Below are 25,782 nucleotides of genomic sequence, written 5' to 3' on the forward strand. Positions count from 1 at the left end.
GGCTCCGTCCGACGCCCTCCTACGCGCAAGCCGACACTCGGTCCTCGGGACGCTGAAACAGCACGCGCGTCGTGCGCTGGATGTCATGGGGGGCCCTATGAGAGGAATCGTCGCTGCTGCTGCTCTCTTCACGATCGTTTCAGTTTGTCAGGGTAAGTTGCAATTCACTTCATCGTAGGTTTAACACTAAATGTTCACCGCGCTCTGGCGGCGGAAAGGGGAAGAGCTGAGGCAATCGATCTCCGTACTTTATTTTCCCCAGGCATCAATCGCTGAGTGTAACGGGCATCAGCGTAACTTTTTTCTTCATGTGCGATAACATCACCATCTTTCCCGCTCAAAAAGGCAACCACTCATGAACCTAGTAAAACCATAGCGGGAACGTGATATACTGCACAAAGAAGTCAAGTTGCTATAAGCACGGTAAAAATGTATTTCAGAAGTATCAAAACCGTGTAATTCCTGGTACCAAGTTACTGCTCATACATTTCACTGATATGGTTTGATAGCTTTCGAACCTGTTTTAAAGCAAAGTTCTTATCTTGAAAATATGCACAGAGCAAGATTCAGCACTCAATATTAGCTGTGAAAAAATTCGTTGCACTATACCGAATACCATCTAAAAATCACTTTTGAAATAGCTGTGATGAACCCTAAAGGCGCACCCACAAGGGCCTTAAAACAAGTGTTGCTACTGACATGCTCGGCCTTTTGTAAGTCACATTTGTGTTTCAGTCTTTCCACCATGACCTTCCTTAGCCGTCATTAATAAATTTGTCGAACCGATTCAGCGATAGTTTCAGTCACTTTGACTTCATTACTATTGCCAAGTACACAGTGAATCAACAGGAAGTGGTATGAAAAAAAATGGCCCCAGATTTTGGCAGTACCACGGGACCCACATCCAGCCGTAAGGGCAGCAGCAGCTGCGTATTATCAGCCAATATAATCATCTCCCCCCACCCCGCCCCCCTTTCCAATACACTGTCTGGCATTGTAATGGGACCCCTGGCGGCCAGGCTTCTAAGGTTAGTAATTACGCTTGTAAATATTTTGTATTTGACAAGGCACAGCGAAAGACCAACTTTAAACCGTCTAAAAATGTTTACATTTTCCCCTGCGTTCTACGAAATTTAATACGCACAGGAGAGCTGGTCGTCCGCTAGATTTTTAGGTTCTAGGGGGACAAGGGAACGGCCAAAGACACTGGCTCGGCCTTTCAATAAATATTTCAATAAATATTTCAAGTGCAAACTAATAAACATTTTTTTTTTGTCTGGAGTGATGCCTAAGTTTAACTTGCGCTATTTTGGTCAGCCAATTCACATCCGCCGCCCGAAAGAAAAATGGACGGGAATTACTACCGCGAGAAAGTTGATTGAGCCCACTCCATTATGATGTTTGGGTCCTTTTTAATAGATTCGTCGTTTGTGGTGTAATTTTGTTTAGTTCTCTTTCTTTCTTTTCTTGTTCGTCCTTTCCGCCCCCACTTAGCCATATCGCTACAGTGAAATCCTGCGTAAGCCACTTCAAGGAGTTTTGTTTCCGCAATGCGTCTTTAGATACAAGCGATATTTCGGTATCATTGTCGTTGGTAGATCCAAAAATCGAACATCACAAGCTTTTAAGGTGGATAGAAAAACACGTGTCTTGTTACAACAACGACAGTGTAAGCAGTCGATAATGGCCGCATCCTGTCCTTTTGAGGGCATGGCATCACAAGGAAACTTGAAGTGGAAATTTCGATGCATACAAATAGTAGAGAATGTGGGGGAATTTGTAGTAGTAACGAAAGCGCTGCGGCAGTTGCCATCACGCTGAAGTTAATGCCGGATCGCGCAGGTACACTCAGCAACGAGGATGAGGTCGCCGACATTTTCTTAGAGGATGACGAATAAGCATTGATTCCATTAAAAAAATCAATACGCGATAGTAAGCAAGCGGAAAATTTAACATAAATATCGCGCAAGGACAAACACCTTAGCAAGTAGTTCGACACACTGGAATGTGCTATCCGAATGCACGAGAAGATACAGTCGATGAATTTTCCTAAAAAAACTTCAACATCATGAATGCACTCCTTTGTATTAAAAAAAATGAGAGAAAATGCACATGGAAAAAGTTAGTGTGAAAAATAACAATGAAATAGACAATACTCAACCCACCCGTCCAATTATTCTTCCCAGCCTTGATGTGCCCAGCAAGGTCAACTGCAGCCATTACGGAATACTAAGGGGTATAATAAGGCTGGATATGAAAAGGAAATAAATGTGAGACTCTCCAGATCAAAGACACAAACTTGCAATCAATAAGAGAGAGGGCGGAAAATGTAAAATAGCGGTTCAGAACAGGTTCGCTGTCTTCACTGTAGAAGGAGAAGGTAGCGTTGATGCCCTGATGAACAACCTGTTTATGATAATCGCAGCTAGTTACGGCTCGCTGTGGGAAGAGGACAGTTTGTGGAAGGAAGTGCTCAAATAGCTCCCAAAACGAGGCCCTCATTCAAAGTCGCCAGAATATTTAGGCAGCGCACGCGAATAAACAATATCACTACAATTCTTTCGATTCTCCTAGATTAACAAAACCAAAACTCCGGGCGTTCCATGCTGAAACATGGGTAAAAATGAAGCAGTATTCAAGAGCAGAGAAAATTTTAGTCAAGCAAGAGAGACCAGCTGATGAAACAAACAAAAAGGAAGCTGTACGCAAAATATCCCTAACGTTCTATACGAACTGTTTTTCCTCAGACGACATCTCAGAAAACCGTCTTCTTAGGACTCGCACTCGCCCTGCGGAACTGGCTCCATTCATAGCTGCAGATGATGTTGCAAAATCGCTCAAAAGTATAAAGAAAGGAAAGAACCAAGCGAAGACGCCACAACAGCAGATTTTTAATAACATGACGGAGTCACTTTTTCAAGATATCTCGCCGAAACATTCTAACATTTCCTAAACTCACCGAAAATGCAACTAGCTAGGCAAAACAAAGCGATAACCGTAATACAAAGAATTGTAATGTCGGATAATTTAAAAGCGCAGACCCATCAGCTTACTATCTATTGCATCCCTGTCGAAGTTCTTCATATCGGTTATACAATTATTTCGCGAAGATAACATTCAATCGCACAAACCACACGCTGAAGTTTCTGAAATCATGGAGAGCAAGCTGGAATTGAGCAGAGATTCTGAGTAATCAGACTTATTCATGACGTCAACCGGGCAATTGAAAAGTCTACAAAAGGCAATAATTATTTGTATCTGGCATTTTATGATAAAGAAACCCGTTAGATCCAGCAGCCACCACCACTCTGATGAAATCATTCAGGGATTGCGGAGTAATAAGCCACACTCTTAGGTTCGGGTATCTCGCTTAGTTAATGAAAACTGTCCGGCAGCTTGACATCGTAGTGTTTAGCGTGTTTGCTTTAGTGTTTTTTTTTTTCATGCATGCCGACCTGCCGCAGTGTGAGAAGGGCGCGACGAGCTGCTTTAGGAGGCTTTTCCTTTTAACTTTGTGTTTTCCCCCGCAAGGACGCTGGAAAGAAGACCGATCGAGAGGCCAGGGTGGCCACAATAGCAGTCAGAAGTGATCCTCGCTTTTGAATGATGTTTTCCCTCGTTTCTTCAGCGAAGCTCGCAGATTGGGTCCCTCTTCTATCTAACGGTCATGACTGCTGCCATTGCAAATGGCAGCAACACGCGGAAAAGCGCGTGTGGGCAATGGAAATATTCGCGGCTATGGTTTGATTTACGTTAGCTGCGAGGTCATTCGAAGGGTGAGAATTATGAATAGAGAAACGCGTCGCGGTGTCGAAACATGCTGCACTGGCGGAAGTTGCGGGGGTGCGTAAATTTGTCTCGTGTAAGTGGCTGTCTCCACGACAGCGGAAAGTGTCACAAGGCTGTTATATTATGCGAGCACAAAGTGAGTTCCAGGAACTCGCTTACAACGAAAAGGAATTTTGTAGGTTTGGGGCACAGCGCCGGCATGAATCGTGTGGACAATACTTTAAGATTGTTGAACGCTGCCAGCTTGTTTTTGTTTATTCGTTGACCTTCGAGTTTTTGGGCGAGAGTGATAGAGTGGATCACGTGATTGTTTGCGTACACACCGATGATTGGTTGTTATTGCACCCAATCAGCGGCCTAGTGAGCGGTAGTTGAGAGGTCCTTCTCACTCTATATTGTGACGTCCGATTGGGAGTCGGTGCTTTCAGAATAAAACTCACGTGTTTGGCATTTTGCGGATGAAATAATGGAGCCCCGCTGCATGCGGCACCTTCCCCACCTCTTTTTTCTGATCAGGTCATGAGTTGGAAATACGTCGTACAAATAAACTGCCCATTTGATCATCTTGCTTCCGGTAAATAGGCGTCTGCTACGTGCCGTCGGCCAACCTGCCATCGTCACCAACCGACCTACCGTCTTCCAGTTATACCTCCTACATAGCGCTGTTTGTGAACTTACACAGAGGAATAAGGGATACGTACGATACTTCTTCATAAATAAACTAAGTGGTATCTTCATAAAAAGTGTCACAAGAAACAATCCCTGCGGAACTATTTACGGCCTGGGTGTGTAGGACACTCAAGTGGGAAAAATCAGCATTACGAATAAAGGAAAGCAATTTAGTCACTTGGCATTTGCTAGGGATATTCTCAATTTGAATCTGTCCGGAAAATGCCTCGAGAACTGTACTTTGAAAGATTGGCTGCAGATTTAGAAATATACACAGAAATCTAAAGTAAAGTTGAATGAATATGCCAAGAGAGAAATTCACCTTCGAAGTAGGTAAAAAAATTCATGAACAAATCGGAAAGGCCGCAACTGAAGAAGTCGAAAATCCCTAGAGAGGCCTTCGCCCTGCAGTGGACACGAATGGACTGTGAATGATGATGGTAATATTAACAAACTAAAAAAAAGAATTCCAAGTAGATTCCCCGTTGGAAGAAATTTGTAAGAATGGGAAATGACATGTGATGAGCGCATTATTTTCTTACACTCGCAAGGAGGACGAAACACTTTTATTGCACTGGAGCAAAAGTTTGCTTGCTTCCTGAGTTTGTGGTGTCCTTAGTACAAGGGACCCCTTCTAGCGCAGCGGCCCGAGCCCTTGTGATCACAATAAGCTGTTCGTCCAGATGAAAGTTGGTCAGGAAGGTGTTTTATTTCTCAAGGAGTGAAGTGGGTACTTGGGGGATTATTAGTGGTTTCGAGGAGTCCGTGGGATGCGGTACAGAGATCCGCATTCACCGGGAAGTCAGCGCATTTGTTTGAAGTGAACTGGCTCGGGTAAATGGCGTGAAAATAGGCCTATGTGGGAGCACGTGTCATTCTGACGTCGTCAGATTGGGGATACTTGTGAACTGAGTTTTTTATGGGGTTGTTAGAGCTTCTAGTGTGAGAGACAGTAGAGATGTAGGATTTCGGGGTAGGGGGGGGGGGTGTTCTGGAACTTCTCGGCATCATTGATGCGGCAAGCAAATATAACCCTCCGTAATCCATTCCTCTGCTTAATGAGGTATGGATGAGACGGCGTTTTCTCTCCTGGAGGCAGTGTTGCCTATACTGTACCTGATGCCGCCGACTGCAGAGGGATCACTCCCCGGGATGGGAACAGGGGAGGTGAGCCCACTGCTGCAATCCTGCCATTTCACAACCGTGTCCGCTCATCCGTCCGGGGCTTCCATTAGAGACGGATGCCACTCCCCTTTCGATCGCTGGATCTGATAAGGAGGAGCAAGGCAGCCGCGTTGACTATGGCGATGCCTTTTTAGTTGCGCAAGTCCACAAGAAGAAATTTTAGTTTGGGGCCGCCGTGAACGATAATGTATGGTAAATGCAATGCTATTTAGACTGCTGTAGTGCTCTGTTAAGTATTTTGGTTAAGCACCTTAAATATCTTTAGCATCTTAAGCCCGGTTAAGCATCATGACGAACATAATAATACGAGCGAAGGCGGGTTGTGGCGGTACAGCTCTCGAAGTTTTCAGTACGGGCAAATTCTACAGTTTACCTGTTAAAGTTTAAACAACTGGCAAAAATAAATGCTTTAGTGTTGATGAAACAAATTATTCAACCTTATTTATCAACTGATGATGATAATTATTAATTATCATCACAGGATTAGTGAAGCTATTTGCAAGCGGATGGCATCGCCAGTGGCATTAAAAAGTAAATAATAGTCCTTGATTTTGGTATATTCTTGACCATGGAATTGTTTAAATGTTCTCCGCCTTTCCCTACTCCACATATGCGCCATGGTCAGTATTATACTCAGTAACAGAGCTTTGGTCAGGTCACAAGGCTTGAAACTTGAGGTCCATCCGAATGGACCTCAATTGGGGCAGTTATATGAGGCTGCGTTGAAATCTATGCCAGCAAGCTCATGGCGGGGTGAGGTTTGGCGTGTACACCTCAAGGGACAAGTTATAGGTGGGGCCAGGTTTATGTTGGAGGTGGGGTCTAAGTTATGTTCAAAAGAGCCGCGCTACGTTTTCTTCGTTGACGTCATATTCCGCAATTTTCATTTTGTGGCGCAAGGTAATGCATTGGCCTCTTTTGTGGTTTTCCCGTAGGATGATCTAATCATAATATGACAACCCGTGACAGCATGGTTTGATGGGCAGACTTCGCCAGTAGCCGTAAATAGAGTGTCGAATTGTAAACGAAATCACTTTACGACAGGGAATTTAAAGGGACAGACAACCGATTTTTGTCGAGTATATATTCTCTATCCCAAATGAAAGGGCATCACTTAAAGCACCTTGACGAGAAACGATTTTGCTGACAACGCCTTAGAACTTTCTAAGTCGAAATTTTTAGATCTACGAGCCGTATGCGTCACTCCCCAAAATAATGCTGGCAATCATGACATAGACATAGACAACCATGACATCTCGGCAACATATTTTGTCTGTATGCGAAATGAAAAAAAGATATTTGTCCCCAGCTAAAAAAGTTTGAATCCCAGGCTTTCCTCTTCCTTTATGTGTGTTTTTAATGCAACGGTCTGACTGACTGACTGAATAAACTTTATTGAAGGAAAGATGGAGGAAAGGGGAAGGGGAGAAAAAGATGAAAGAATCATAGGTGGAACCCTTTGTCCAGGGCTCCAGTGGCTTCTGCTCCCGTCTTCGCCCGGCTGGTTAGGTCCTTTTGGATCTGTAAGTCGGGGCTGGCGAGGGCGGCCTCCCATGATTCACGGGAAGTCAGTGGCGGGTTCTTTTGGTGTTCGGCCCCTGCCCAGAGGTGTGGGCAGGCCCACGTGGCATGGAAGAGGGTAGCAGTCTCTCCGCATAGCCTGCAGTCTTCTGTGTAGTCAGGGTGCCGTTGTGGGAAATTTTCGCCCAGCGAGATTTATGTATGAAGGTGTTTGTTTGAATCTTACGTAGCATCTGGGCTTCACTTGCTGTTAGTTCGCGATGCGGGATTGGATATGTAGCCCGCTCTTTTCTGGTATTTTGTAGGTATTTCCCGTACGTAGTAGTGCTTGGGTATCGTAAGGCGTCAGTCACAGGGGGGTGGTGAGTGAAGTCGCACGCTCGCCTGTTCGCCGCCTCGTTACCCGGCAGTCCCTCGTGTCCGGGGGTCCACGTAATGTTGTGAACTTTCTCGAGGGATTCCGGAAGTACCTTTCTAAGTGCAAGCGGTATTCTTCCTGCCGCTAGCATTCGCACAGCCGCTTGCGAATTGGTGATGATGTTGAGGCCGCGGCCATTTCGTTCTTCCCAGCGAATCGCGAGAAGGAGGGCTCCGGTCTCCGCGTGCTTTGTGGTGGTGTTTCGCATGGTGATGCAGTCTATGATGTCCCCTTCACGGGTGGTCACCACTAATGCCGCCGTTTCTTCGTCATACTTCGCTGCATCGACGTACACCGTATTATCGTGATGTTCGAATTTTTTGTGCAGGAAATTGACCCTGGCCTTTCTTCTTTCTACGTGGATATTAGGATGCATGTTTTTTGGAAGGGCCAGCGCTTTCATGTGGGATCGTTGTGCAGGGTTTAGGTCTGTTTCCTGCTCTTGGCGTCTGCGATCGGGTGGATCGCCTACTTGCCATAGGATCGCCCTCCCCGTGCGGGACTTTTCTAGTCGTATTCGTTGTGCTTGAAGGGTGGCGTGTTTTATCTCTTCCATGGTGTTCGTGAGCCCAAGGTGAGTGAGCTTCTCATTGGAGGTGAACTGGGGTAGGTTGAGGGCAGCTTTGAACGCTGTGCGTATTATGGCGTTGATGCGCTCATCGTACGACTTTGTGAGATTTTGAAATGGTAGACTGTAGCCGATACGAGGGATGATCATTGCTTGTACTATTCGGACGGTGTCTTCTTCCCTCATTCCATTCCGGTTGTTTGTTAGCCGCTTGATTATGCGTGCCAGTTGGGAAGATTTAGCGCGCAGTTGCGTTATGGTGGTGTCCGCTCGAGCATTTCCTTGCAGGTGCATCCCGAGTATTCTTATTTGCCTCCTCTCTGGTATGGGCGCTGTTCCTATATATAGTTGAACTGGGGTGTTTTTGGACATTTCTGTGGTGCAGTGGATTCGTAGGAATTCCGACTTTTCTGGAGCGCATTTTAGGCCTATTTTGCACAATTGCGCCATCTGTTGGGATAGACGATAGGTAGAATCTGGCTTCACGTTGTGGAGGCGGGAAGTTCGGTTCTCCCCGGGCGCGACGTTTTTTTTTTTTTTTTTCTTTAATCTGCCGATGGTGTATTTGGAAACTGAAATCAAATATTTTGGCAGAACAAATGCCCCTGACTCAGGCAGAATCGTCAAAGCTCCTTCACTGGGTCTGTTTACTGAACGCTGCGGTTGATTCTGGGCATGGAGGATCTGTTACCCACTCTGAGGGCACTCCAGCGACGGTGGGCGGCATGTTTTTAAAATTTTCAAAATAAGGTTTAGAAACGCATATGCAATTTAACCTTGTACAAATACTTGTATTAAAATGTTTTCAATACTGAAATAAACGTTTCAGCCGTTACAGTAGCTGCTAGGCTTAAAGGTCACGTGACAGGGACACATATTCTAGTGCAAGTTTCGACACTACGAACCGCCACCCTTCCGATTTCAGAAAGTTTGCGGTGACATTAAAATTATTTCCCCCAATTTGTTTAGAAATTGCTTGAGGTTACCGGGCTATAAAACGCTGTTTTTCATATGAGCTAGAGAACATATACGCGACAAAAATCGGTTGTCTGTCCCTTTAAAGAGAAGCGGAGCGACAGATTATACCCGACCTAGAATACAAAGTAACTAAAACTTCTCGATGGTTACGTTGGAAGAACACAAGGAGTGGGATAGGAATCCCCATCCAAGCGTTTTTCAAAAAACACCACTAAGAATATCAACCTACCTTAACTCCACAAGATATACACGATGGCACCTCTTGATGATACGCAAAAGGCTTTGTAACCAGCCTTTAGAACTAGGTTGAGGATGCCCTTGAAAGTTATCCGGACGCGAACATGACGGTGATCGTGATTTTCGTGGTATCTTCTGCATGGTGGCACAAAGGAAGCGGTGTCCGCAGACGTCGGAACGTTGGTACGGATAAATTGCGGGGGATTACGGGTACCGTAGTCCTGCTATGCCGACAAGCGGGATCCTTGAAAGCCGCTGTGACGCCCACCCTCTTTCAGATACGATGACCCGACTACGAACCACAATAATCGAGGGGTGCGTGGGTGTGCAGCACCTCCGTCCATCCCTCGTACGTTGTTGTACACGCGCTGCAATGCGTCTCCGACGGATAGTGTGCACGTTATCGGCGGCAGACTGTGCACGTGCCCATGAAATGGGCTCTAAAGCTTTCCTGCTTTAAGTGTAACGTGGTCTCCCCATGAAATGGCAGGGAACAGGCTGTCGCTGTGCTCTTTGTTATGTTTAATTTCGGAGGAGTGTCGTATCTGCATCCTAGGGCGGGTCATATCGCGGTTGTGCCGCGCGCATTATATGCTGGGGTTTTTGCTGACCGTTTTGGTTGTCGTGAGCTCCGAATGGTGGGATCCTTTCCAACCTCACCTTTTTTAAAGCGAATCTTTTGATGCCTTCGTTACCGTATAGATAGCAACAAGAAAACACACAGCAGGAAAGCCAACTTTACACAATGCCTTCGTTACCGTATAGACAGCAACACGAACAGACACAGCAGGAAAGCCAACTTTACACAATGGGAACATGATGATGACACGCGAAGTGCCTGAAGAAGAAAAATTGCCCGCGTATCTGCTCATCCTCTTCCTCTTTCTTCCTTCCTCTTCCGTCACATTCCTCCCAGGGTAAAAACGCTGAAGGTTTGCACAAGTCAATTTAAATGCACCGCGTTTCACTGCTCCAGGTCGGGTGCCCCGATGCCAGCGCTGCCGTACGGCCGAGACGCGCGTGAATCGAGGCGCCCTACTTCAACGTTTATAAAACCGCGTTTCCCTTTTTTATGTGCGTTCCAAGGAAAACATGAAACCTATCCAGTGAAACGTTACGTAACTATTGCTGAATGATTTCTTAGAATTCCGCCAGAAGGTATAGTGGCGTGGGCGACAGTAGGTGACGGGGTGAATTTTTTGTGCAGTGGATGTAGTATTTCCTTTTGCAAAAATCAAGCATCTATAAATTTTATAAAGGAACACTGTAACTATCGCTTATTAATTTTCTGTCTTATATTTCCGTAATGTCCTGTTCTTGTTCAACAATGTTGGCAAGCATGAACATTGGCACCGGACTTTAGATTTGGCTGTGAGTATATAAGACTATTCCGCAGCTTCTGTTTCACTTTTTCCGGGTGTCTGAATCAAGTCACAGACAGACAGACAGGCCAAAAGTTCTGGGTTTAAGTAGCCCAAGAAAAAATATCACCTTTAAAAAACGCTTTCGCTTATAAGAATCGAACCTGGGTCGATCGAATAGACGAAGTCTATCCGATTGTGGTATTCCGGCACTGTGAAGCATTCGGGATTATTTACCTCGGCTGCGGTGATTTCAACGCCGACGTTTCGAAACCGAGTTTTCAAAATTATCGGTTAATTTCTCGGTCGCGGCCGGGAAATGAATTGAGAGTTTTATGCTTGACCACTACTCGCTCAAGTGTCAAACGCCGCCGCGCCGCACGACGCAGAATCGTTCGTGCATTGACATAAGTATCCTAAACCACCTCTGTCGTGTCACAATATTCGACCCCCTGACGTGTACCACAGTGACCATAAAGCCATAATGTACAAGTGCATAGTCGTAGATGGTGTATGTGACGTGTAAAGTGTAAGCAACTACTCATACTCTAAGCCACTCGAAATCAGTCGCAAACGCCCATATAATTTTACGCAGAGAACGATTCGCGTTTCAGCTATCTTGCTGGATAAAGGGGCTTGAATTTTTTCGTACTGCTTCACCGTCTTGGCTTCTTTCCGGATTTTAGCCGCGCATTGCAACACCGCCCATCGCGCTGCTAGCAGAAATAACGCAACCGATATCTTGGTTTTGGGACATATCATTCTTTCCATAAGACGTTCTATATTTCTGTGTCATCCCTTTGGTAGTGTTTAGCTGGAGAATTTCAAATAACCATAAACTTCAACCTATAGGCTTAGAAACCTGAACGCCTTACACCTATTGTGCTTTCTTCGAATCACGTTTCTGCCCCTTGATTCTTGCTTTTTAATGGCATTTGATTCCTTCCTTCCTTCCTTGCTTCCTTCTTTTCTTCCTTCCTTCTTTCCTTCTTTCCTTCCTTACTTATTTCTTTCGTTTACATTGACAACCATTTTGAAACTACAGAAGTTGCGGATGTTATTCACTCCAATATAAATGGGATGTGTGGAGCCGGGTATTTTATAAATCTTTTCATACGTCGAATATAGTACAGTGCCAGATTTTCTTTCTGGGGTAAAATATTGGCGTTCCGAGTAAAACTTGCGCCGTACTTTTTTCGACAAATTTTTCGTTTCAAACTGACTCTATTTATATAGGTTTAGCCACGGTAGTTGGTTCTCTGAAATGTTAAACCACAGGATCTCTTCTTGGCTAAACTATGCTGCTCGAACAGATGAGTAAAGTTACCAGCTGCCTTCTTAGAACTTTTTACAATGTGGTAGGAGCACTATCGAATACTAAAGGGGCTGTTTATGTTGTTTTAGAGCGACGCATCACTTTTCATCTGATTCCAGCATGAAAACATTAAAATTCAACCCTTACTGTAAACGCGCGAGAGGCTGCGGTAGTATTTTTTGTTTGATCGAGGCGACTAAACGAAAGACTACGTGCAGTTTTTGTTTTCATGATGAGAAACCGATATTTATCCCTACTAAAGTGTAATATAACAACCCTGAAGGCAGCGAGACAAAGTTCTGTTTAATTTCTCCGCCAGCTGAGACAGCCGGAATTACAGACGGATGCCAATATCGAAAAGCGATGAACTGCCTCACAGACCTGGCCACACTGCGCTCTGCAAAAGTGGCGACCACGGCAAAGAAGAAACAAGAATTGAAGCAGTCATTTATCGACGAGGTATGCCAGTAAGTATGTTTTTATTTTTTCTCTCATTTGAAACGAGGTATTGTTTGGTTGCCTGTTTATTTTGTCTGAGCGCGCTTCTTAAGCTGATCGCGCAAGGTGTTGTACAAGCTATGTATTTTAATATGTATAGGGATTAGGTTCATGACCCACTGTGTAATAAGAAACTCACCGCACAAACCTCGCCGGAAATGGCCAGTGTAAATACTCGAGCATGCATACGCGCTTGATAAACAGTGTCACATCTCACTTTAACAACTTAAAATTTGAAGCTGGCACGCCGTAGGCCACGTGCGGGGCCTAAATTGCCCTGAAAGTAAACGAAAACTATGATAAGCAATAGCACCGTATACATTACATTGCCAGTGTTACAAATACGTGGAATGCACATATTTCTTGCCGCTTTCTGTTTTGAAGTCCTAAGCTATTATACCAAAAAATAGAACTCAACAGAGATTCCTACAAACTTCCTATGCAAACCCCGCAGAAGTAATACCGTGGATCCATGCGGAATGATGCATCACTGCTCGTAAGCTTTTTCGACATAATTTACTCGAATCGTCTCACCAGTCCGGCTGTGTGCTCTCTTTAGCACGCACCTATAGTGTCACCCTATTAGGGGCCAAAGGTAAACTCTTCTGCCTAAGGTGGTTTCATAGCTTTCAACCTCCGCGTCATAGGTGAATTGATTATCCTAGAGGAACTTCTCGACGATGTAAATGAGATAAGGCGAAATGCGGTTTTCGGTAGATATTCTTTTATTGGCTACCACACTTACATTTTATATTTGACATTATTTGCACATGCTTGCCTTTTACTTCTTTATTAACAAATTAAATGATGCGAACGACGTACGGCAGGGTGAATAATTGTAAAAATCTTCAAGTTATGCCTCACCCTCGAAGTTCACCTGACCCTCGAAATCCTCCCCTCACCTGTGGAACCGAACAATTCTGAGAGGGTCCGCCAGGCAGAGCTCGACAATACCGGTCTTTTTGATTTTATAGTAGCAATATTTCATTACTGTGGATTACCAAGCGACCCAGAATGTTCACGTTAATCACTTTATTCCCCATTCGATGAAATTGTAAACGACAAAGTCAATGTCGACGTGCGCTAGTTGAGACGAGAGACTTAAACCATTTTAATATCATGCAGAGTGCGGCCCGAAAAGTGTACCCTGCACTCTACAGCTGTTTCTGGCGAAAAGAAAAGGCTGTAAACAATTGTCAGTCACGATTTGTGCGCGAGGGAAAGAATAATTTGCAGCCGCCGACAGGTGTTGTTTCCAATGGTAAAACACACAAAAGTTTTTTTTTTTTTTTCTATCAGCTCGATAAGCGTTTTCATTCTCGCTCTGGTGACTGGGGCGGCTCATTTTTAGCGAACATGAACACGGCGCACCTGAACGAGGAAATTTACGTTTACAATTCTTTCTTCGATAATTATAAAGCATCCTGCGCACATATCGAAATGAAAACCCAGGATTATTCTCAGCAAAAGCCGCCTCCTGATAATGCATAATATACAGTGTTTTTGACTACCCGGCGTGAATTAGACAGGTCAAAAATAGTTAATAAACGACGGCAAACGAGCACTAGTCAACAATGCCAACAAACAAACTATCCCAGCTTTCATCTTTCATATAGCGTGTAGGCGTCTCCGGAGTCAGCTCCAGCAGCAGATTCGTCTTCAGCGTGACATATCAAAACTTACGACGAAAATTAGTTGATACGAACATAGGGAACTTAATTTCTCCCTAAATATGAAGGCTATGCACCAGCTGTGTCTAAATAAGTTCGCATTAAGGCAAGATAAGACGAAAAGTGGGCAAACCCGCCGCTGTATCTCAGAGGCTAAGGCGCGTTCTGTGTCTGAGCCCAAGTACACGGGTTCGATTCCCGGCCGCGGCGGCCGCTTTTTTGATGGAGGTGAAAAGCAATAACGCCAGTGTGTACGAGATTTAGGCGCACGTTAAAGATCCCCAGGTGGTCAAATTTAATCCGGAGCCCTCCATTCCAGCTCGCCTCATCCCCCGTGTAGCGTCGCTAAGTTAAACCAGAGAAGTGCGTAAAGTGTTGCTCCATCTTAAGCGGTGGATAAATGTACCAACCGTCTCCCCCCTAAAAATGTCCGAGGACGCTGGTGTACTTGCGACAGGTTTTGAATGCGAAAGCGTTAATGTCGAATGGAACGACACTGAGAGGCCTTGCCAGTTTTGCGCTGCGAGTAACTGTGGCTCTTACGCCGTCCTGCCTTGTCAACGGCTCGCGTGATTGAGAATCAGCGGAGCACCGCAGTCACAGGCACCGCGGCAACTCTCACCTTTGGCCGTGCCTCTTCTTTGCCCTGCACTATGCATGGCCTGCACATGAGGACACCGCCACCCTTTCTGGTGCTCCTTTCCCGGCTGTGGGAGGGCTCTTCGAGGTAAGAGCGGCAGATACGTTCAGAGCCTTCTAAAGTGCACAAAGTGCGCCAACAGGGCTGGTGTAGCAACATTAGGACAAGTCATCCCGAGACGCCTTTTTTTCCTGTCGCAGGCGCCAACGCCGACACCGGATGCCGGCCTTTTTGCACGATGTGTCATTTAGTGCTCTCGAATGAAAAGAATTAACGTACATCGGCCACTCACAGCATTCTTTAAAAAAAATTAGCAGTGGCTTAGCTCGGCTATGCCAGGATATACGCAGCGTGATCTAAGTTTCAGCAATCCAATCCAATCCAATCCAGTCCAGTCCAGTCCAGTCCAGTCCAGTCACTGCTCCTCGCGCATGCGCACCACGGCTCTCCAGGAGCCACGCGAAACGGCTATCAAGCGGCTCCGGCGCAGCGTCAGACTTTGCTACTGCGCAACGGAGGCGCACACCTGGGCACGCGCCGGCGCAAGTGCGTCTGCCGCAGCTATGACGTCACTCCTCTGGAATGCGCAGACTGGCGAATCTACAGACCCAATTCTCTACACACGCGTACTACGATTGGGCTGGATATTCAATACCATCCAATTTAATCCAATCCAATCCAATGTTCCTCACGCTTGCGCAGCACGGCCCTTCAAGGTCCACGCGAAACTACTCAACCTCGGCCAGTGTAGCTTACGCTACAAAAGAATTAACGTACATCGGCGACTCACAGCATTCTTTAAAACAATTTTCGGGCAGTTTAAGGCGCCGAAGCTACACCTGGGCTATGAAGCGCGCCATAATAGAGGGCTCGGGATTAATTTTGACCTCCTGGGGATGTTTAACGTGCGCCGAAATCTCCACACACACGGGTACTTTCGCTTTTCGCCTCCATCAGAAAAGCAGCCACCGTGGCGGGGATCAAACCCGGCTCCTTGGGCTCAGCATAGCGACAGCTCAGCCGTAGCCACACAGCGGCGAGTATGGCACTGTTCTCCTTATGTTATCGACGAGTTTAGCGTAACTACAGTGGCATATTTTGACCTGTTACATCATGAGCAGCCTAACGTCGGTCATCCAACCGGCTAAAATGAAACATTGTGGAGGCCTTGTTTGGGTTAAAAAGGCGTTCTGGAACTCTGAGTCAAAGCAAGGGTACTGTGCCCGCCTTTTATTTCGGGAACACTTCCTCACTTTCGCCCTAAGCTCGGTTGGTGCAATCCTCGTGACCAACAGCGTGGCTGGAAGTTATCGGCAAAATTCCGCCTTCAACACTTATCGCATCGAGGGGAGAGGCACTGACTGGCGCAAGCTCCCCTAGAACACGCAGCTATGCACCTGAGGTGCGAAACGAAGCCATGGAGAAAGCGTCCAAACCGTCTTCTGCATCCGCACGGAGTGTTGGACCATTTAAAAGCACTAGAGGAATGCACGTATCGTCACTAGGAAAAATGGCAGCACCTCCACTCCGTGGATGATGGCGAGGGTGCGGAGTACGGGGACTCGAAATGACATCCAAGTTGCACTCCGAATGACATTCGATTTGCGCCCCGGCCGTCATTCGATTTGAGGCGTGAGTTGCACCTTGATTATTCCCAAAATTAAACTGCAACTCACGACTCAAATCAAATTTCGCTTGATTTTCGCATGATGGTGGTGTGCGCACGGGTGGACGCGGGCGGAACACAGCGTTACAGGCGAGGGAGTAAGCCATTTGACTCTCGGGTACTAGCTCACGGTCGTAGCCCAATGGGTCAGCTGATATAGCTGTCAACTGAAAGTATTGCTGTGATGTTTGAGACAATCAACTATCTTGGTTGACCTCTCCCCTATTTCTTTGTAAGTGTTATGCCTAGGGCGCTAAAAAAAAACATACTGTCGTAGCCCAATGGGTAAGACGACTGACACTAACTCTGTATGGTCTGCCAGACACAGGCTCGAATCCTGCCGGTGCCTGTGTTATTTTTTGCGACTGTAAATGCTATGCGCCCCGAAATGGACAGACACTGTGCGGTCCTATGGTACTCCGCACCTAAAACAAAGTTTTGCATCTAAACTTTCATTGGGAATGTGAATGGTGCCCTTCAGTCAACCTGGAGGTTATTATTACGGGCCTTCGTTGTCGTATACCCCCGTTAAATAAGCAGTTACACAGGCCATGTTTGGCCCAAACAGCTCTGTGCAGCTACAGTAATAAAGACGAATATCGATGACTAAATCATTTCACTTGTCGACGATTTTCAGGCCTCACGCATCAGCTCCTTGAGGTGCGACTTCATTGTTTGGGGACAACCTTATCAGTGCCGGCTGCTCTATCATTCTGGGCTTCCGCAATGGGGTTCTTCCGCCGGGTTGCTTCCCAGCCATCCTGCGCCTAATTGGAAATTCTAATTAATTCAGATAATAATTGGCATTCATTACTCTAATCTCCAATTTCCAGTTCTCTTTTTTCTTTTTTTTTCTGAATCGAAAATGCTTTACAACCGCTTTAAATTACTTCTCCGCAGTTCCCGCTAATTAGATAAGAAACTTTTTTTTTTCTTTTCACTACTCACTGACGATTGGCCAATCCCCTGTTTCATACTCAGAGGAACAAAACAAAATTGCTGCAATACTTGTTGCGGGAGAAATGCTCCGAATAAAACTCGGCTAGAAGGCCGAAGCATGGCTGGTTTGTCGGTTAAAAACTTCGCCCGCTGACATCACCGGGTGGAAGAAAACAGGCGTGTTCCTACGCTCTAGATTGGTACAGTTTAAAGTGGCTGTTTTTTTTTTGTTTGTTTGCCTAGCATTACGGCGATTTTATTGCGGCGTCCTTGTACACTTTTAACGTTAACTGCAACTTTGAATGGCTTCATAAAGCTACGTGTCCTTGTGTGTCCTAATGTTCATTGGTTGCCGGGTGTTTCTTCTCTGCCATTCGCTCCGTCATGGCGGCAATAGCCTAATGGAAACTGAGAAAACTCTTCAACTCGTTCTCTCCTGAAAGAGTGCGGTTTGCGGAATATATCCCGTGGCCGAAACTCCTAGTTGTGCGTGTTCGGCACCACTGGGAGGTTTTTAAGGGTTGCCGGCTACTCGCTTATTGCTTAACAATTTATTTCCGACAGACACGGTGAAAAGAAATGCGAGGCGGAGCAATTGGTGCAGGATTGCGCGCACACACAGCGACTGACCGTCAACCGCACGGTGGCAGCTTTCAGCGGGGCTGTTGACGTGCTCTGCGAAGACAATGCATCTCTTCTAAAGAGTGAGTACTGAAACAAAGCAAAGATAATGACAGCATTATTTCTTAATGCAGCCGTGTATTAATGCAGCCGCGTATTAATACTCGACCACTGCCTCATATTATGTGGTCGCCATCTTTTCTTTGCGCTGTTTCTGTTTCTCTTTTTTGTGATTGAAAGTACGCTTTAAACGTGGAAACCTACGTTAGGTAAGCTTTCTCCGATGGCCAAAAACGAATAGCGACAGTTGCTAATGGTCACTTTTTATTAGTTACTGGGTGTCCGGCTTTGTCTTGCTGTGTATTGCCTGTGTGATGAGCGTCATCGCCGTGGGTGATGATGCACTCTGAGTTTTGAATGATTTGACGTGCAGTAATGCACTGTAATGACAAGCGCCACACGCAAGACAATTCGTGTCCTTGACACACTCGGCATCGTTTACGGCGTGGAGATGTGTGATTTTATTTTTTCCGTTTTGCTGCTGCTTCCCGCGCTTTCATCTCCACTCCGCTTGACGCTTCAGCCGTTTTGCCGCCGCTTTCGTCTCCGGGGACGCTTGTTGTCTTCGTAGACGTTCAGCAGCAGCATGGCGCTGTTTGCGTTCGTTCTCATTCATGACGGAAAGAGGATCCGTGATGGCGGAACGCGATTATGGGTCCATTCGATTCAGCCTGCACCTCTTGAACCAGTTCACAGCGGTGCAAAGTGGGTTCCGCCGTCGGCGGAACCAGCCCTGCACTTTTTTCGTCTGCTTCTGAACCTCCTCGGCAGGGAGTGCAGGCAAAGCCGTGAACTCGTCCTGCACCCGTCGGCACCACCGGTGAATCGAACGGCGCGGTTTAGGTGCCGCGAGCTGCACCACTGAAACGAACGGCGAAGTGCCGCACCGCCTGAACTGGTTCACGTGGTTCAGGTGAAACGAATAGACCTTATATACGCGTTGCACCGGAGCGCCCTCTCGTGTAACTCGCTGTAGTCACTGTACGCGCACGTCGGAAGACGCATGGATTACGGACATTGCGAGGTCATAAGGTTCTAAGGTTGTAAGAGTAGAACCGTGGGCCTGAAAATTAATATGCGGAAAGCCAAAGTAATAATCAATAACCTCGGGACAGCCCAGCGGTTTGAGATAGGTGTCGAGGCAGTGGAAGTAGTAAGCGAATATATCTACTTAGGCCAAGTTGTGACCCTGGATCCAAACCATGAGGCAGAGATAATTAGAAGGATAAGAATGAGGTGGAGTGCATACTGCAGACATTCCCAGATAATGAATGACAGCCTACTATTGTCCCTGAATAAGAAAGTGTATGACAGCTGCATCTTACCGGTACTCATCTACGGGGCAGAAACTTGGAGGCTCACTAAGAGTGTGCAACCTAAATTGAGAACGATTTAGCGGGCAATGGAGCGGAAGATGGTAGGTGTAACATTAAGGGACAAGAAAAGAGCGGAGTGGGTCAGGGAACAAACGCGTGTTAAGGACATAATATTAGAAATTAAGAAGAAGAAATGGACGTGGGCAGGGCATGTAATGCGAAGGCAAGACAACCGTTGGTCATTAAGGGTAACAACACACTGGATCCCTAGACAAGGCAAGCGTTTCAGGGGGCGGCAGAAAGCTAGACGGGCAGATGAGATGAGATCAAAAAGTTTGCGGGATAAATTGGTGGCAGTTAGCACAGGACCCGGGTAATTGGAGATTAACCGTAGAGGCCTTTGCCCTGCAGTGGGCGTAGATAGGCTGGTGGTGATGATGATGATGGTAATGAAGGTGTTTCACACCTAAAAAAATATTCAGCGTCTAAGTCCGCTACTGGTCAATCACACGCAGGCCCTCCCTAGGCTTAAAAATAAATAACCCGGATGGGGTTGGGCCTGGTCTTGAAACCACGGGCCCGGGGTGTGCTCACTTAAGGACAGGTATACCGGGCTCGGGCTTCATAAAGCGGGCTCCACCCGGGCCCGGGCTTTAAAATCAGGCCTGTGCAGCGCTCTAATTACACGACTCGGGAAAGAGGCGGCGGAGATGGAGAGAGTTAAAGGTGGGGCGGTAACCGTTCCCCTCCGTAGATGGCCACGTTTAACTGCTCAACGCACAATGTGGAAAGCCGCCTTACGAAGACCAAGCTTCTACACATTTAAGCTTCCAAGCTTCCAACACATTCAGTACTTATATTATAGGGTCGCAAAGTACCTCAGTCAGAAATTACTGGTCAAAGCCCATCAGATAACTTAAAGTATTGCTGAAAAGATTTTCCTCTCTTTCCCGGTCTTGGCGTTCTTCCACCGCTAAAGTTACGCTATTACAGCCGTGTAGCCGCTATTGGCCGGCTCTCCTTCAGTTACAGCACTGAATGTATTCCATAGCCCTTTTAACAAAAAAACTACAAAAGCAAAGCAGAAACTGAAGTCGTGTCTTCTGCGACGAGCAACGCACGCAGTGCAGCTCCGTGCTGACCCATAGCTTCCGCCGAGCTGTGCTTCGAGACTCAAAAGAAAGAGTAAAAGCGTTTATAGGAAAGGTTACAGAATCCTTTTAAGCGCACATCCCGACGTACAGCGAACACGGATCATGGGCGTCGTATGCAAGATTTACGCGGGTGCAGTTGAGAGACATTATAAAAACTGCGGAGCAGGGCTTTCAGGTTTCGATAAGTGCACTCGAGTGAATGTTCAAGCGGCCGAACAACGAGGTGTTGGCTGGTCACATACTTGCCTGAGCGTGTTCATGCCTGGGGATGAAAGAAGAAAGCTTTTTTATAAAGTGCGCATGATTATGAAGGTGAACGTCTTGTAAATGTTTCTTTTGTAGGCAGGCTCCTAGTACTTGCATTCTTAGTGTGTTTCGTGCTGTAGGTTTTCATTGTGGAAACTGAGTACCCGAAACAGAGATGGGAAAAAAATTCTGGTTCAAACCCTCCGCCTGTCTGTTTCTTTGCTGTTCGGTTCGTGTTGTGTTCGGTGACCGCTAGTCAAAAAAACGTACGTGTGGAAAGCGTGCCCCGAAGTTGGCCCCTCCTGTAATTGCTGAAGAAATCGACTGCTCTCTTCTCATAACTTGCTTACGCTGTCACAGAAACGCTTCATACGAAATTGAGGAAAAGTAGACTTACTTTTTGGTGTGGTTCCTACAGTTGGCCATTCACGGCGCAAATAAGCGCAGCAGGAATGCAAGGAATACAAAGCATTCTGTCCGGTCTACTTCGCGTGCGCTTCATTCCTCGCGCTCGAAATTTCAGCTCATTTTTATTTTATTCCGATATTTTATTCCGAAATTTTATTACGACCGTTTTGATTTAGAAATAAAACTTGAGAAGTCTGAAAAAGTACGACCATAATACCGAAACAAAAAAAAAAACGATACGTCTTCGTTATCGTAAGAGTATCGCGTCCCGATAGGCATTCGGATCCTGTGTTTTTTAGTAGAGTAATGTGCCACGAATTCGTCACTTTCTGCAGATCTATCGTGGACATTCCACTGCTGGGACTTCCTTAAGATGAGGAACTGTCTCTACCCCGGCGGGCTTGTCAACGCAGCAGCAATATTTGGCTCAAAGCGTACTCATGAGCAATGCAGGTGAGTTGTGATGTCTTACGAGGGCAAACAAATTCACAACTTCGCGAAGCTATAAGCCTACTCACTCTCGCCTGCAGGTTTTGTTTGTTGAAGCGAAGTTTTCAACGGCTGGGCGAAGGAATATCCGGTGTTCCCGTGTACGCATACGTTTCATCTAGCACAATCCCATGCACATGCGCAAGACAAAAATTCACGCATCTCCACTAAGTGAATCAGGACGAGTGGGCGAAGCACTGGAGATCTTTCTTACCGTAAATCATCCCTGGCATTGCCCACTCGCGTATGTAAATGAGTGACAACGCGTGTGTACAGTATACAGTCGATCCCGCATATATCGAACTCCAAGGTGATCGCAAATAAGTTCGATATATCGATAATTTGATATATAAAATATTTGCTTTCGCATAGGATTCACAGGTGATTTTGGACTGTTCAATATATGCAATAATTCGATATATCTGAGTTAGATGTATCCGGGATCGACTATATACAATTCCAATCCAGTCCAATCCGATACAATTCAATTTAATCCAATACAATCCAAGCCACTGCTCCTCGCGCATGCGCAACACTGTCTCCACGGACGCCAAGAAACAAGCCACGGACAAAGCAATGTCCTAAGGTGCTTCGCACCTAAAAAAAACAGGTTGGAGAGGAATTAGAATTGAGGGGAGACATTGGCGGGGTTTATAAAAGGCGGTACGTACACTCCAATCCACAGACAGGAGTAAGTGGGAACGGTGCATCGGAGGGTGGGAAAAGGTGGCTACAGAGGAGCTCCTTCGGCTGCGCCAATAAAGACGTCCTTTCTCTTCGGAGCAGCAGAGCGTGGTTGCTGCTGGCTACTGCGTGAAGCACAGCTTAAAGAGACACTGAAGGAAACCGACAAGTTGGTTTCAAATGAAAATCTCACCTTCCCATAGCCATTTTAGCGTTTATTCTTTGCCGGGAGATGCCTTAATTGCTGAGAAATCGCCAATCAACAAGGACGCCAACAGCGACGGCAGTCGCTGTTTGCAGTCGCGACGGCAGCGGATAAACTGAAAGCAAGTGAGGCAGCGGTGATGTACAGCCGTATAGCAGCCACCAAATACAACGCTACCACGTACCGAACGGTTTGGTTAGTTTCGGTCAAATCAGTCGTGCTTTCCCGAACTTTCACGTCTTTAGCAGTTCCATACCAGTAAGGAAAATGTCCCTTAATCAGTCCCTTGATCATTATTTGCGCTTTGTTGAGGAAAAACGAATTGTGATTTTGGGTCTCGCGAATGTTGGCGTCCAACTAACTTCTCGTGCGTAGCTCGCATGCTTCCTCAAAAACGGTGCCGCCTTAAGTATGGACGAGTAGCGCCATCCAGCGGCAGCCAGAAAAGACGTTGCGCACGCCAGACGATTTAAGCACTTTCAGCGCAAGTTGCGCGATATAGCCAGTGGGGGCGGCACCTGTCTTCACATTTTCGCTACTTACTAGCTTATTTTTAAAAAAGCTATACGTATTCCTTTTCTCGGTTTCCTCTATTGATCTAGAGCAACTTGTATTTTGGCTTCAGTGTCCCTGTAAGTGATAACGGCGACCAGTGGCAGAGGTGGCGCGGGCGGAGCAGTGCCAACGTTGCAATGGCAAACACCGGTCGCAAATCACGGCTTCGCTGGTTAACCATCGGTACGGAGCCCATGGGCGCATTTTTGCCGTTACGGAAATTGAAAAAGTCGCTCATTGTGGTGTTGTGAGCCGGCACCGAAGCCACGTAAGCTTGGAGCATAGTTTGAGACAAAAAAAAGATTATTAGAAGTTGTCCGACTACATAAGGAATCAGTGGTCTCGTCCGCTGCACCCCACCCCCCTCCTTAGCATATGGAAAAAAGTGTAAATGCAAAATCGACAGTAGCAGTTTCCTTTTAATTGCGAAAACACATTTTATTCGCTTTGAAGATGTAAAAGCGCTACATAACGGGTAAGTATGAGCAGCCCAAAGAGTAAATCTGCCCACAGAAAAAAAGGAACCAATAGAGGAGTTATTACCCCCAGAACCCTGTTTATTTCTGAGGCTCACTACGTGTAATGTCCAAGTCCACTAAACAGACAAAAAGAAGAAATGGAACCATGCTGTCAAGGATAAATAGGCGATGAATACAAAGCCGGCCGCTCTGGTACACAGAAAATGGGAAGTACAACCTTGTTTCAGTCTTGTTGAAACGCGTCTAATCAATTACATTCTGTGTCGTCTTTCTTCAGCCATGGTCCTGATAGCCTACAGCTGTAGTTTACACAAGCGCAGACCAGAATGTGCAGGCAAATATAGTCTGAGACAATCTAAGCTGGGACGCCTGGTGGCTTACGGAAAGACGCATGTGGCTGGACTCGACATCTAAACGAGGTAGAGCTGGAAAAGTAAAGGGAGGCTTGCTCGCTAGTATCCACTATTTAACTGTAATTCGTACAAGCTTAGTGGCTCTGGAGCACGCTGTAAGTAACCTTCGATCTTTCGTAAGACGTTTTAGCTTCAACTTTCCTACACCGTAGAACTCAATCTTGATCGAATACTCCTAGTTCTCTGCATGGGCGCTCACGCAACTTCACGTCGCGCCTACAAAATGGGTGCAACTCGAAGCGATACCAAGCGAACCACTGCTCCTAAGGTTACCGCCTGAGACAAATGTAGAGGCGAAAGCTCATTGGGCCCTGTGTAATACGGAACTGCTGTCGGATATTGTTATTGCTGTTAGCTGAAAAATATCGACGAACGGCAGTGGGTTCTAAAGGCGACGGTCATTCTTAGCTTTAGTAAGCGTCTGTCTGTCTGTCTGTCTGTCTGTCTGTCTGTCTGTCTGTCTGTCTGTCTGTCTGTCTGTCTGTCTGTCTGTCTGTCTGTCTGTTGTTACCTCAATGGGTCTGCTCGCTAGTGGGTACCTGGTTTCTCACCAGTGGTGACCATTAATTGGTCATGGACAAGTAAATCGTGACCCAAGGATTACAAACGGTAACGTGTTGGTCACGTGAGTGGAAGGAGGCAGGGAAAGGTGGAAAGTGGGAGTTGGCGACGAGGAGATGTAATATGCTTAGGTCTGGTTGGTTTAAATTGGTTCGGGTTGGGTTAAGGTAGATATGTTTGGTTGGATTCGGTCGGTATGAGAGATTAGCAAGAAGAACGGACGGAGTGCTACCCTTGCGTTATTTTTCTCGCTTCTCGACTGTCGCAGGACCGTCTCTCTCAGGATGTCGCAGTGCGTCGACACCACGCTCGGAGATCTGGAGCTGTGCGGAGAAACTCCCGACATAGAAGGCGCCCGGAGTGTTGTGCTTACTGTTTTCAGCAACCTAGACTGTACGAGGCAGAAGAACGGGGCCAAGAAAGTCGCGTCAGTACAGGGCCCATACGACATCCTCTCGTTAGCTCTCACTACCGTACTAATAACCAGGCTACTGTAACACGCTCAGACGGGCAAAAAGAACCGATCCACGAAGCTACAATAAATAAACACACGGACATCATAGGACATGTTCAGAAACTTTCGTCTGCTTTTTTGTCCCTCTGGGGATGGACTTGAATTGTATTACAACGCAGCAACTATTCTGTACAGAACAGGCAGAACTACCTGACGTGCACTGAATATATTTTTCTAAATTTACTTTTTCCGCGACGCAATGATTCCGCAACGTAACAAGCTGGAGCGAACGAGTTTTCCTCTAAGGACATGTTTAGTCATTGCACAGCGTACCAACGCGCTTCCTATGAGTTACCGTTGGCACTGTTTTCGTGTACGGTGCAAAATATAGATAGACGCAAGCGTAAAACGTGGAGGTCATTTCGGCTTCCAGGCCTGGCAGTTTTCGGTGATGAAGCGGAGAAATGGTTTGTGACATTTATATTTGCAGACGAAGTAATAATCGGAAACTTTGTTACGTGTACGTTTTTCTAAAAGCACTTGTAAAGAGTTTGTAGAGACTTTAATTTAATGTTACGTTAGTCTAAAACTACTGCGTTCTTTTTAAGTAGGACTAGATCATTATTACTGTCTGTCTCGTCTTCGGTTGTTTTTTAGGTGGGCAAATAAACACAAAGTATTTA

General features: G+C 46.2%; 1 protein-coding gene across 1 annotated transcript; it reads left to right on the forward strand.

Annotated features, from left to right (window-relative positions):
- Positions 1–25,782, forward strand: LOC144173123 (uncharacterized). Its single transcript, XM_077701642.1, has 5 exons — positions 1–152; positions 12,361–12,508; positions 18,019–18,158; positions 21,595–21,712; positions 24,914–25,782. Exons 1-5 carry the CDS (start codon positions 86–88, stop codon positions 25,140–25,142), a joined length of 702 nt encoding a protein of 233 aa, XP_077557768.1. The 5' UTR covers positions 1–85; the 3' UTR covers positions 25,143–25,782.

The sequence above is a fragment of the Haemaphysalis longicornis genome, unplaced genomic scaffold (assembly GCF_048455015.1).
Source record: "Haemaphysalis longicornis isolate Haplotype H1 unplaced genomic scaffold, Haemaphysalis longicornis Haplotype H1 scaffold_29, whole genome shotgun sequence".
Taxonomy (NCBI): Eukaryota; Metazoa; Arthropoda; class Arachnida; order Ixodida; family Ixodidae; genus Haemaphysalis; species Haemaphysalis longicornis.